The sequence below is a fragment of the Folsomia candida genome, unplaced genomic scaffold (genome assembly GCF_002217175.1).
Source record: "Folsomia candida strain VU population unplaced genomic scaffold, ASM221717v1 Fcan01_Sc009, whole genome shotgun sequence".
NCBI classification, from domain to species: domain Eukaryota; kingdom Metazoa; phylum Arthropoda; class Collembola; order Entomobryomorpha; family Isotomidae; genus Folsomia; species Folsomia candida.
Window position 1 is genome coordinate 5,443,677 of NW_019091201.1, and position 12,982 is coordinate 5,456,658.

At 34.6% G+C, this 12,982-nt stretch overlaps 4 protein-coding genes and 1 long non-coding RNA gene across 7 annotated transcripts in view; all 5 read left to right on the top strand.

Annotated features, from left to right (window-relative positions):
* LOC110853911 (dual specificity protein phosphatase Mpk3) overlaps positions 1 to 2,722 on the top strand; it is a 43,916-nt gene extending 41,194 nt beyond the window's left edge. For both annotated transcript variants that reach the window (XM_022102265.2, XM_022102267.2), the window contains exons 5-6: positions 2,044 to 2,138; positions 2,472 to 2,722. In XM_022102265.2, the coding sequence (XP_021957957.1) occupies positions 2,044 to 2,138; positions 2,472 to 2,660 (284 nt within the window). In that variant the 3' untranslated portion in view covers positions 2,661 to 2,722. The remainder of the gene's footprint in view (positions 1 to 2,043; positions 2,139 to 2,471) is intronic.
* A 598-nt stretch (positions 2,723 to 3,320) lies between these two features.
* LOC118436555 lies at positions 3,321 to 5,839 on the top strand. The gene is made up of 2 exons (XR_004835544.1): positions 3,321 to 4,427; positions 4,722 to 5,839. It is a non-coding gene; the product is annotated as an uncharacterized LOC118436555 (long non-coding RNA).
* A 1,167-nt stretch (positions 5,840 to 7,006) lies between these two features.
* On the top strand, positions 7,007 to 8,118 carry LOC110854310. The gene is made up of 6 exons (XM_022102741.2): positions 7,007 to 7,165; positions 7,255 to 7,356; positions 7,444 to 7,479; positions 7,598 to 7,715; positions 7,801 to 7,883; positions 7,975 to 8,118. Exons 1-6 carry the CDS (start codon positions 7,058 to 7,060, stop codon positions 7,990 to 7,992), a joined length of 465 nt encoding a protein of 154 aa, XP_021958433.1. The 5' UTR covers positions 7,007 to 7,057; the 3' UTR covers positions 7,993 to 8,118.
* Positions 8,119 to 8,452: 334 nt separating this feature from the next.
* Positions 8,453 to 9,851, top strand: LOC110854240. The gene is made up of 6 exons (XM_022102658.2): positions 8,453 to 8,624; positions 8,906 to 9,025; positions 9,114 to 9,149; positions 9,333 to 9,450; positions 9,518 to 9,600; positions 9,662 to 9,851. The coding sequence occupies exons 1-6, from the start codon at positions 8,523 to 8,525 to the stop codon at positions 9,668 to 9,670; spliced, it is 468 nt and encodes a 155-aa protein (XP_021958350.1). The 5' UTR covers positions 8,453 to 8,522; the 3' UTR covers positions 9,671 to 9,851.
* A 414-nt stretch (positions 9,852 to 10,265) lies between these two features.
* On the top strand, positions 10,266 to 11,602 carry LOC110854247. Of its 2 annotated transcripts, XM_022102665.2 has the most exons (5): positions 10,267 to 10,448; positions 10,714 to 10,845; positions 10,910 to 10,945; positions 11,210 to 11,324; positions 11,408 to 11,602. In XM_022102665.2, exons 1-5 carry the CDS (start codon positions 10,398 to 10,400, stop codon positions 11,494 to 11,496), a joined length of 423 nt encoding a protein of 140 aa, XP_021958357.1. In that variant the 5' UTR covers positions 10,267 to 10,397; the 3' UTR covers positions 11,497 to 11,602. The 2 variants fall into 2 exon arrangements, with proteins under 2 accessions (XP_035710963.1, XP_021958357.1); XM_035855070.1 differs by lacking the exon at positions 10,714 to 10,845 and having other exon boundaries at positions 10,266 to 10,448.
* The last annotated feature ends 1,380 nt before the right edge of the window (positions 11,603 to 12,982 follow it).

Genomic DNA, 12,982 nt, shown 5'->3' on the forward strand with positions numbered 1-12,982 from the left:
ATGGTGGGCATGAAATAATGTGTACGGCGTCCCCAGGGGAGCGGAGGACATTGTGTGTAGTGTATGTACAAGTGGAATATTTTATTACTTCCTGGTACTTTCTTCGTTATAAAAGAGTTGTGTGTGGGTGGGTGGCAGAGGTGGGCAAAATATGGACAGGATGTTGAGCAGGGTTTGGATTTCGGGGGCTGTTATACCCACAAAAAGAGGAAAATCTATGGGGAGAAGGCAGCAGTCTTAAGAAAATTCAGGTTTTGTGAAGAAATTGACATTTTATCGCTGAAAAATAGTATATTTTTAAAAAAATCGTGAGAACAATATATTTTGACAACGATAAAAAGTTAATTTCTTCAGAAAACCCGTATTTTCGACTGGCTGCTGCGTTCTCTACGTAGATTTTCGCCTTTTTGTGGGTATAACACCCCCGGAAATCCAAACCCTGGACGAAGAACCAAGCTCAAAATACTGTAAATATTTTGCCCACCTCTGGTGGGTGGACTGGACATACACATGTACAAACACTGCATGGAGGTAGACAATGCATATGTAAATATGTAGCGAGGTCATAGATACGTACATAACATGCACGTATGGGTCCGTGCTTGCTAACAAATTCTAATTAGACAAAGCTCTCTCTTTCTTTTATCTTTCTGGCAGCTCTAATTTTATGAATGAAGTGGGTTAGCTACATACACGAACAGGACGTGTGTGGGTGTGGGTATCCATCCAATCCAGTGGGCCAATCTCAATAATAATTTAATATAATAAAACCCACCACCACCACCACAGACAGGGTTATACCATCGTCAGCGTTCTTGTAATATACAGCCCAGGAGGGATATATATCCATAAATATAGTCCGTAAATATGAAGGCGGAGAAAGTACATACATATTTCCATCCATTGTTCTTGGTTGCCTATTAAGTCTGCCAAAAATCGCGTAGGTTGGTCGAACTGGAACCCGTTGGGTGATTTGGCGTATAATTTTAAGCTGAAATTTCCAAAATCGCGTAGGTTGCTCCAACCTTGAATGATTTGTTAACTTTAAAGTACAAAAGGGCTAAATTTTCGGATGAAATTTCAAAAATCGCGTAGGTTGAGCTAGTCGATTTCGAACTCGTTGGATGATTTGTTAACTTTAAAGGGACGTAATTTTCAACCGAAATTTCCCAAATCGCGTGGGTTGCCTGAACTTGAACTTGTTCGATGATTTGTTCAGTTTAAGGTTTAAAAGCGCATAATTTTCGTCCGAAATTGTACTTTTGTCCTTGTTTTCTCTGTAGTTTGAAAATTAGTGGTCATTACTAGGCATAACCGAATGGGCGGATGTATGCCCTATTACTATTATCTTCTGCTTGGACTTATGTATGAATTATTGCCTAACAAAAAAAATTTGGTTAGAACTCCCCGAATGCATATCTGAGTGGATTATATAGATTGGATTTATACCAAATGTCACTTTTAGCATGTACCAGGAGAGGCTCGAGTCTAATTCGTGTCAAGGTTTTCGGACGACGCGGAGGAATCTCTTGATTGCATTCCTCCCTTCATTTCCTCTCGGCTCAGGGGACGTTCATTAATTATGTACGTAACGCATGAGGGGGAAGGGAAGTCTAATAAGGCTCCAATATGATGTATATCGTGTCTATGTGACACATGTTAAAGGGGTGTCTAAAAAATCGCGACTTTTGCCTTACATAATTTATGAACGGTCCCCAAATATTATTGAACTAGGCTTGGCGTTACATGTAGCGGAATTCGGAAATATAGCAATTCTCCACGGAATTATTCAAAACTTTGCCCTCAAACTAAATATGTAGCCATGTTTCGTCATGATGATGATTATTCCCTCGCGGTTTGGGGAGATTGGTCTCTTTACTAATTAATTGGATTGCTATAGGCTAGACTTTGATAATGGATTTACTTATTTATTTATTTACCTGCATATTTCTAGTATTAAATATATACTGCTTAATCTGAGACATATTTATATATGTCAAGGTACATACTAAATTTCACCCAATTTTTTCTTGCTAATTACAGACGAAGGACGTGCCAAAGAAGAAGGCGTTCTGGTCCACTGCTTAGCCGGCATCTCACGCTCCGTCACGATTACGATGGCTTATCTCATGTATAAGGTGAGGACTTACCTAATAAATATATAATGGAGGTCTCCCAGCGAATGCTCTCGGATTTTGGGAAAATCGATCATAAATCGTGACATAAAGTCGACAAATGCTACAATTTCAAAATTTACTGGGCGTTTTCTCCTCTTCAGATGCAAATATCTCGGCCAAACGTGCCCATTGGGAGATCGCGTACTTTGCAAATTTCATATAAATTAAATTTCTGATCGATTGACGCCAAGTTTTTCAAAATCTGACACCATCCGCTGGGCCACCTCCATTATCAAAAATCATCAAATTTTTACCTTAACCAAAACCTAACTTTCTCCTTCATCTTATCCACAGATGAGCCTCTCCCTGAACGAAGCGTACGACATCGTTCGCGCCAAGAAGGCCAACATTTCACCAAATTTCCACTTTATGGGCCAACTCCTCGATTTCGAGAGGCAACTTCATTCCCAATTCCTCAGCCCACCCGCCCTCGGATCCAGCCCCGATTCCGGCATCGAGTTCGACCGCTGGCAATCCAATTGATGCCAACTGATGAAGGGTCTCCTTGCCAAAAAGAGACACCACCACCCCGTCCCCTGAAATCTGAAAAAAATCAAAAAATACCCCCCCCTCAAAATTTCGAAAAACCTAAAATTTATTATGATGAGCGCGGATTATTTATCTATTCCACAATATAATCAATATCTGCTGCTGCCAATGTACTCCAAGAAAAGAAAAACTATAATGCCAAATCTTAATTTACATACATACAAATGTTAATTAATTATTATAAACAAATGTCTATTTATCCTTGTTACTTTTTAACCTATATACAAACGTATGTACAACAATTCATTTCAATACCATCCGTGTAATCCCAGTCCTCACACGTTTATTAAGTAGTTCTTAATATTATATTACAATCAGTAAGAGAGAAATATCAAAGTTAACATGTTGGCAAATAATTTTTAACAATAATTAATTAAATATTTATGTAATTAAATATATATATATAATTAAATATCCAGATTAATTAATTAAATGGAAAATTATTCTCTTTGTCGTCGTCACCGTCGTCGTATTTAGTTAGTTGGTTGGTCGTAATAGTTAGTTAGAAGAAAATATATATATTGATGTTTTTTCGCAGTGGCCGCGGAAGCCGTGGGGACATGGGGGGACATTAATATTGTAGGATGGGGGGAGGGAGGGGTTTGTATAAGATGGGGAGATGTTGGGGACATTGTCCCTCTTTTGTCCCCACACTTCCGCGGCCCCTGGTTTTTCCGATATGCTGACTGGGCTCAGGATTAAATGCAGAATGGTTGACCAGTTATATGTAAAAAAAAGTGTTGGATTAATTAGTGTCGAGAATGGGTTTGGATTTGGATTTTTGTGATGTTTTTAATTTACAAAGTCTTTCAAGTTTTTTAATTATGGTGAAATTTTAATTATTGCTTAATCGTTATGTCAGCTTATTTTTCGTGCAGCATATCCATTTGTTACACAATTTTTGGTTTTATTCATGTTAAATGGTACAAGATTTTGTTATTTAATTATTTTGTCCTCCAAAAATTACACACTTAAAGATGCATTAAGTGCTAACTGATTTTTTGGAAATGCAACGGCCAACAAATCACTTAGCACATAATGCACCTTGAAAAACGCTATTTAATTTACTATATAAAACAAAACGTCCTTTTAAAGTTCAAATTGAAGCAGCAATTATAAAATAACCTGCAGCCATACTAATTTCCAAAACACTTAGAAAAAAGTCTTGTTTTACGTCATTCCTCAATCCCCCAGAATATTTACAATTTAGTTTTTATTATGAGTAAAAAGTGTGTAAATTTTTTAGTTTTTAGTTAAAAAAAATGAAACATTCGAAATTTATAGAATCGAGATCACGATCATTCTCTACTTAAAAACAATCTCGTTAAAACGAATTTGCTTTAAATTTGCACCGGTTTAAATACATATATATTTTTAATTTTAGTTAGTTAAATTTATTTATTTATAATGTTCCCATATCTTAATTTACATAATATGAGTCTTACCGAGCTCGAGTTAACCACTCAAAAACAATTAAACTAACTGCCTTTATTTATTTTGCCAGTTTTTTTCATTTACATATATAAAAGAAGTACCTATTTAAATATTATAAATTTTACCATTTTATGTAATGGCAAACTTGTGTGATTCCTTCTCAGAATATGGATTTGATCTTTGATTGTGATTGTATTAGTATGGAAAATTGTGAGAAAAAATCTCTTAAAGTTTTAACCTAGGACTGGACAACCCTTCACCAAAAATGTCAAAATCGTCACATTTTTAATCATTTTTCCCCTCTGGGAACTTATTTTAAAATTCTGAACAACAAATTTGTAGTCAGTGAGTTGATTAATGAAATGACTTTGAGCCAGTTTCGACGAGGTCCAATTTTTCTGAAGGCTTCTTAACCTTGAGATCTCCTCCTTCAAAAAGTGTCAAAATCTGGAGTGTATATTTCCAAAAAATTTGCATCCTCTTCCTCTACAAATTTATTGTTCAGAATTTTAAAATAAATTCCCAGAGCCGATAAATTATTAAAAATGTGACGATTTTCAGTCCTATGTTAAGTAAAAACAATCTTCTTATTTCTTATCCAATACTAAAAAAAGAGAGAAAAATTATTACGTAACTATTACTTTTTGACAATCCATATAAAAATTCCCAGAATTTTTTCTACCAATTCTACATTACGTTAAAAATTTCTTTCTAATGACCGATGCAAAAAAAATGATCAAAGAAATGAAATGAAATGACTGTTGTACTATTTGTGACTGTTTACCATTTACCTAAAAGAAAAAAACCTACCCGTTAAAAATGAAATGAAATTAGGAGAGCTAAATAACTACAAATTAACTGAGGATTAACGTACAAGTGAGAAAGAAAAATACATGTATTTTATGTATCACTAGTTAATAGTTGACTAGTTTGTATACGTGATGATATTTGATAATCATGTCACTTTTTCGAAAAATCCAAACTTCATAATTTCCAAAAAATTGATAATCAATCATTTAATCGTCGTTGTTGTTACCTATTTACCATTCATAAATCAATCAAAGCATTATTGTCAATGCAAGTAATTACTTTGAACAATCCTGTATAATCAGAGAATAATTTACATAAATATATATACGTACTTATTTACATAATTGTCGTAATTAATTATGTAAATGTATTAATCGTAATAATAAATATGGAATAAAACACAGTAAACGTACATATTTGTCGTCTTGTATAAATTATAGCGAGGCAGTTCACGCGGTGTTTGGTAATTTTGTAAAATTCGTAAAATTTGGGTCAAATAATTTTACGAAATAGGAAGGCGCACGTGGTCTTCGTAAATTTGCAAAATTGGGAAGCTAATGTTCCCCGGAAATATGCGGAGTTTGGAAATTTATGGATTTTACAAAGTTACGAAGGACCGCGTGAATTACCTCAGTATTGATAATCACGTATGTAATTTAACTCTATATTTCAATCAAGTACGAAAAGTGATATGTACTGACCCCCCACGTGACGACCCATTGATGTTATATATTGGACTTATTATTGATATTACTCTCTCTACATGGCGTAATTTACATATTTCTGTATGTGCAAGTAGTTCTTTCTCCAGTGAACGAATGAGTCAGACCAATTTCTGAGAATAAAAATGTTGTAATCTAAAAAATATATATATTTCCATGTTTCTATTTTTTCATTTTTACATATTTACATTGTTTTAACAAAACTGTTGGAAATTTGCCTAATTTTCTTCGTAGAATGATGAAAAATACGGAGGGTTTTTCTATTTTTATAGAATTTTGTAATTTTCATTTAAAATTCTGCAGAAAAATTGCATAATTTATGGCGCATTGATTTTCATACGGGATTACCATCTTTGTTATATAATTTCTCGAGACAATGTACAAATTTTTGTTACATCTTGATACTGCGGAAATTTGCATGCAGAATTTTCTAGAAAAATTTGGAAATTTGCGGCACCTCGAATTTTTTTCATATGGGAAGAGCATCTTACTCTCTCTTTATTCAAAATTTTTACGGATTTTCTTTTGTTTGCAACCAATGCGCAATTTTTTACCAATCTGTTACAACGATCATGTCATTACAGCCATTGTATTTGCATTCAATTCACATAAATACATTGCATAACCAGTTTAGCCAAGAAAATTATACCACTAATTAATTATAACAGACAGACCAGAACGGAACGGTGGTCAAGTTTTCATACAAACGCTTTTCTAATTGTAAAATTTGCAAAAAAAGGAACTTGCTTCTAAACATGTTTTTTCCATTTTTTTCTCCATGCAATCTACCGTCAATCATAATATCGGCTTAAAACTGGGCTGCTTTTGCTGGGCATTCCCACCATAAATATATGCAAATCCTCTCCTCCCGGTTAACTAACCATGTCATGATGATGATGCTGATTACAAGATTAATTATAAATATAATTGCAAAATAATATTTTACTGGATGTTCAAGTATGTCAAGCGTGAATCCTCTCCAGAAACTGGTTGTAACTCAGGTAAAAACAAGTTTTTAAAGCATCTCTGGAGAAAAATTCACACATAAATCCAGCCCTATTTAAGTTATCAATCACACATCTTGGATAAAAACATGCGAATTATTAATCTAAATTATTCCATGTATAAATCTTTAAGTATTTACATATATTGCGTACTTCTTACCCGGCTGGTTTTTTGCTTAATTACATCATCTTATAGACAAGGAAAGCTATATAGTATTTAATTTAATATATTTGTTAACTACTCCAGAATGAAAAATGCACAAAATTTTTGCCTTTGTTAGGTCGCCGCCGGGGTATAAATAGAGACGCCACCTTCGCCTCAATCACCACTTGCTAAATTCTTCGCAAAATTGTAAGCATCATGATCGCCCTTCTTTTCGCCACGTTGGCCCTCGCCGCCGTTAACGCCGTCCCGCAACATCGTCCAGCCGCCCTTGGTGCAGGGCCAGGCATTTTGGGGGCTAACACTGTACATATTTACATACATAAACTCTTTACATATTTATTTGCATATTTATGTAAATTTATGCTAAATATATCATCATAAAATGTACGCAGGCCGTCTGGAGCCCGTTCGTCTGTCGGGATGGCGTCATGGGGCCGAACGACGATAGAATGAAGGGCATCGGAGCTTGTGCCAAATCCGTGGCGAATCAAGACGTTAGTATTTTTTAGTAATTTTTTTAGTAGATTTTGAAATTTAGTAGAAAATAGAATTAATTTATTTCAATTTTTATATGTTTTCAGTGCGTCTATTTCTGCCAAGCGGAGGTTTTAGGATTGGTACGTGTTAAAATAATTGCTAACTTGCGCCGCAGTTGAAGCTATAACAAATGAGTCAAGCCTTATTAAAGAGTTAAAAAAATAACTGTATCTTTTCCTATTTATTCAAATTAATTAGTTGGACACTGCTGGACTTCCACGAACTGAAATTTATGACAAGTGGGTAGAAGTCGTCTTTCCAGAGAGGCATCATGCCGTTGGAAAAGCCTGGTTTAGAGATTGCTACCAGAAATATGGTAAATTTTTGATACAATTCAAAATTTTAAATTTTAATCTCTGAAGACAAAATTTTAGTGTTTAAGTAATTAATCAATTTTGCAGGAAAATTCATCGACAAATCTGACCAATCTTGCAAACACGCCAAACTTTTTGGTGACTGCACCTGGTCAATCCAGCCACAATTGGTATTTACATCAATTTTAACAGATCTATTTCCCCCTAAAATGTAATATTGCGAAAAAAAATTAGCAACATTTCCTCCTCATCTTTTTGCAGACTTGCCCAAAGGCTTAAGACAATCTCGGGGATAAATTTGCATATGTACCCCACCGGTTTAACCAGACCAGTTTAATTATCCTCAAAATTTATCTTCATTTCAAAATAGATAAATAAGATTACAAAATTTTGAACCCTGCTCAATTTCATGCACATATTTTAAACACATCTCATTTATATCTCACTTGTCATACTGTACTTGATTTGCACCCGTTATTATTATTATTATCGCATCCTCGTGCTAGGCAAAGTGACCTGAGAAAAAGTTGCACAATTTGCGAATTTATACATACATTCGTCTGCATACCGTTACGATGCAAAAATCGTATTTGCAACAAAGAAAAGAATCAACGAACTTGTTTTCTTTGCAAATCTTGACATTTGACAAGTAAACTTGCTTCAAAATATATTGCTCCCTAAAACAAAATCCGGTTTTTCATATGATTTTGATTTCCTATAAAAGCTGGGGTTTCTACTTGATAAAAGTTACAACAGTCCGAAAAATAATTCTGCTGCATTTCATTTCAATTTATTCCGTTGGCAAAAAAATGTGCAAAATTTTCGCCCTCGCGTCAGCCCTCGTCGTCGTGGTGGGGGCGACCGCCTTAAATCCGGCAGGGCGTGCAGAAGATGTAGCTGCCATAGACACCGTAAGTATTTAAATAGCTAATCATTTTTTCGTAGATAAGCCTCAGTAGAAATCAGTACCGAATTCTGCAGTAATCGACACGAGCTCGATGCATGCATATTGTATTTGCATAACTTTTTACATATATAATCCTGCGAAAATTTCTACTGGTTTTACTCTGATATGCATAATTTTTCACAAGTTTTCTGCACAAATCGCTCTGCGATGTAGATTTTCTGCAGAAAATTGAGCTAAATTTCTGCAAGAAAGTTGTTGAAATTATTAAACTTTTACAAATTTCAGAGCAAATTCCAACCTTTGACTTGTCGCAATGGAACGTATGGCCCGTCAGATGTACAAGCTGGCAGAATGGCGACGGAATGCACAAACTATGGTGTGGAAGCTGGACAGCAAAATCCAAATGTATTTATTAATTTATCACAAAGAAAGTATTTTTACTAGAAATTTATTTACCTAATTTTTTACTGTTTCTTTTTGTGTATTTTTGTAGTGCGTATACTTCTGCCAGTCAGAAATTTTAGGATTGGTAAGCACAAAACTTTACTAAAATTCTTAATCAAGATAGTTTATTGTAAATGAATGAAAAATGACAGACTGATAGTCTTGAGTTCTTCATTTTCAGAATATGATAACCACTTATCGTGAATATTTTCGTATTCCTAATTAAAATCTATTATTTTTCAATGACATATTTATTATATGTACATAGCTGAACACGGACGGATTACCCTCTCGGATCGGATACGACACCTTCGCCGAGCACACGATTGTCCCAGAATATAGAACAATGGCGATTGACTGGTTTAGGGAATGTTTCGACAAATATGGTACATTCCAAATTTGATAACACCATCAACTTATTTACATAATGCATAAATTTACATAAATATTTAGGTGACCAAATCGATAAGACTGACACCGAATGTAAAGCTGCCGGACAGCTGAACACATGCACGTGGTCGATCCAACCAAAACTGGTAAATTTTGTAGTCGCAAAATTTATAACAACGTTTTTAACATTTATTTTTGAATTCACAGATTTGCTAGAAGTTTGATTGTCAAGAAAACCATTAGTTCTCCACCTTTTTTATACATTTACATAATCCGCATTTCAATTTATTTTATATCTCGTAACGAATAATGATTAATTAATTGATGAAAGGTCGAATAGCAATTAAACGTACGTAATAAATAATAAATTATTTATGTCAAATCGTACGCACAAAAATGGGACGAGGTAACAAAACAAAAAAGTAAATAATAATGCAATAATAATGCATCATTCATTTCATTAAGCAACCCGACCACCCATCTTAAACCTACTTGTAATTAAAATACTTAAGTAATCAACAAATCAAACTGCATCACAGATCACAATCGACTCCATCCATCCATCCATAAGTATTGTCACAAAGTGCAGTAGCAGCAAATATACATACATAAATAACTAATGTCACTTGTATATACACATTTACCTAAATTTCATTGTAGACTTGCCTCCAAGGCTACCACTGATCATTTGCATCTTGTATATTCATTACCAAATCGTACATAAAATAAAAAGGGGTCATGTAATGTCATCATGTAATGTGACGAGGAGAGAGGTGGGGACAATCGTATATAAAGACGCCAACAAAGTGATGCACTTCTTCACAAATAACAACTGTGAAGGGTCACCTAAGTATTCGTTTTCAGAGTGGGGTGGCAAAGTTCCAAATTTTGTTGCATTTCTTGGTTCCTTAAGTCGTCAAAAAAATAAATAAATACCTGTAAAATGCATCCCTTCCTTTTCTCTGCGATCCTGTTGGTTGTCATCGTCGGAAGTGTGAGTACTTCAACTAATTATTTTTTAAATGAAGTCACGGTAATTAATCCCTTACAAAAAATTAAATTGGGCCCCCTTCACATTTTTTTGAAGCACACGACCAGTCAAGTTTCTATAACCAAACTTTCAAAAATGTTTCAATTTTTTCGTAAATTCTTTGAAATGAGTGCTCGAGAAAAGTTATAAATTTTTCTTCAAATTTCCATTGAATATTTACTCCATATTCGTCATATTTTTATAAAAATTTTATAAAAATTCTCTTCAGGCGTTCACCCAAGATGTCCGGTTTGCATGTAAAGATGGCAAATTTGGCCCGACAGAATCTCTCCGAGCAAAGTTGGGGGTTTGTCATAAATCTGAAGAGTATGGGACTGGAGAGGGCAAAAAAGATTTAAAAGTATTTATTTCAAAAATAAATATATTTCCGAATTATGCATAATTTCTACAATTTTTTTTTACAGTGTGCCGCATTCTGTTTTACTGAGGCTGTAAATGGGGTAAGTTCAGTACAAATTTATTTTTGCGAATATGTAATATTTACATTTTCATGCAAAAAAGTGAACGAAACACAAATCGACGCATTAATAACACAATTTTGAATTATTTAATAACAGTTTATCTAACGAATCCGTTGCAATGTAGGACTATTGAACTTGAATTTTTCATTTCCATTCTATGATAACCACTTATCATGAACGTCACTTATCATACCTCTTCCTAATTAAAACGTATTGTTTAAATTTGCATATTTACTTATCTAGTTAAAGGACGGACTTCCCGATAAAGCCGCGTTTGACCAACTCATCGAAACCGAAGTTCCCGAAGCTGAGAGGAAAGTTGCCAAAGAACAGCTTGCTTTCTGCTTTGAGAAACATGGTAAATCATTAAAAAATTATTACATTTAATTAAAAATACTTAATTACCCAATTTAAGTTATAATCTGTTTATTCATCCTGCAGGAGAAATTGACTTGAAGGATGAAAAGTGCGTGAATATCGCTGCTTTCAGTGCATGTGCGACAAGCCTCATTGCAAAAACGGCGTGTTAGGTGTCAACTATTTTGGGAGATTAAAAACGTTTTTAAACGATGCTAAATATTTACAGAAATATGTAAAAAATAAATACATAAATAAAGGTCTGTTAATATTTAATAATTTTTTATTATGATTGCAAACAAATTTTCAAATCCGGATTTCGAATTCTCGACTGTAAATCCGAGTTGGAATCTGTTTAGAAATTATTTCAAAATTTTATACCTTTTCTGAATCAATGATTGGCAAAAAATCGCCTATTTTTACCCTTCTTTTTCGAAAACATCATATTTTTGTAAATATCAAAGTGAGCTCGTACATCCAATATGGTAAATGGTCGTCGACTTGATTTTCGACTTGACATTATTTGGGGGTCGAAAGGTCATGAGGTCACCGTCACAAATGGCATATCGATGGAAAGGTGTCGGCCAGTGGATTCAGAGTTTGCATGCTTTCTATGACCCCCTGACCTTCAAAGTCTGTTTTGAGTTTTTATTCCTCAATTGTCCAGAATTTAACATAGCAGCGGATTGGGAGCTAACACGACAAACACGCAATACTATCAAGGATCTACCTATGTAGATATTAATCAGTACATATTAATCATATTATTAAAGAATAATGAACAGTAACCGCGGTAGCGTGGGGACGCACGGTTATTCGATGTCCGCATCATCACCCCTCTCCTACAATGCTAGAGTCCCCAGATGTCCCCACAGCTTCCGGGACCACTGATAATGAATAATTATTTTTATTTAACGGTTCGTGTGCAAAAGAGTTTTGACAGGTGTAGATTAGAGTGATTTTGATAATTATAATTGGAAAAATGTTGGAATGGTGTCCAGGGTTGAAAATCATTCTTCTGACGCTCGTACAGCAACATTAATCGAAACCCATGAATTAATCAATCAAACATATCATTAAAGCGTAATAATCACTAATCATCACGTAACTTTTAACATTCTGTCTAAAGTGTAAGAGTTTCGACAGTTGCAGATTAGCGTGATTTTGATAATTGGAATAATGTTGGGATACATATGATATCAGTGGCCGCGGAAGCCGTGGGGACAGTTGGGGACATTAACATTGTAGAATAGGAGAGGAAGGGCCAGGGGTTTATATAAAATTTGCAGATGATGCGGACATCGAATAACCGTGGGGACATTTTCCCTCTGTCCCCCCGCTTCTGCGGCCACTATGATATATATTCGATTACTATACCCACATATTTTGAGAATTACCCAATCACTAAATTTAGACAAATATGATACGACTATTTAATGCTTGACGAAATCGATTTATGCTTTATTCTTACTTGAAGGCAGTGCCGCGACAAAGGTGGATTTGACTGGATAATGGTTTCCAGGCCGTACGGCCCGGAGGGCCGTACCGGGCCTGCCTAAATATACACTAGATAAAATCAGGTTTTATGATTAAACTTTTCAAATCATGAAGTTGTTAAGTTTTGATGAAATTGTTAAAGAATTTAATTTACGCTAATGT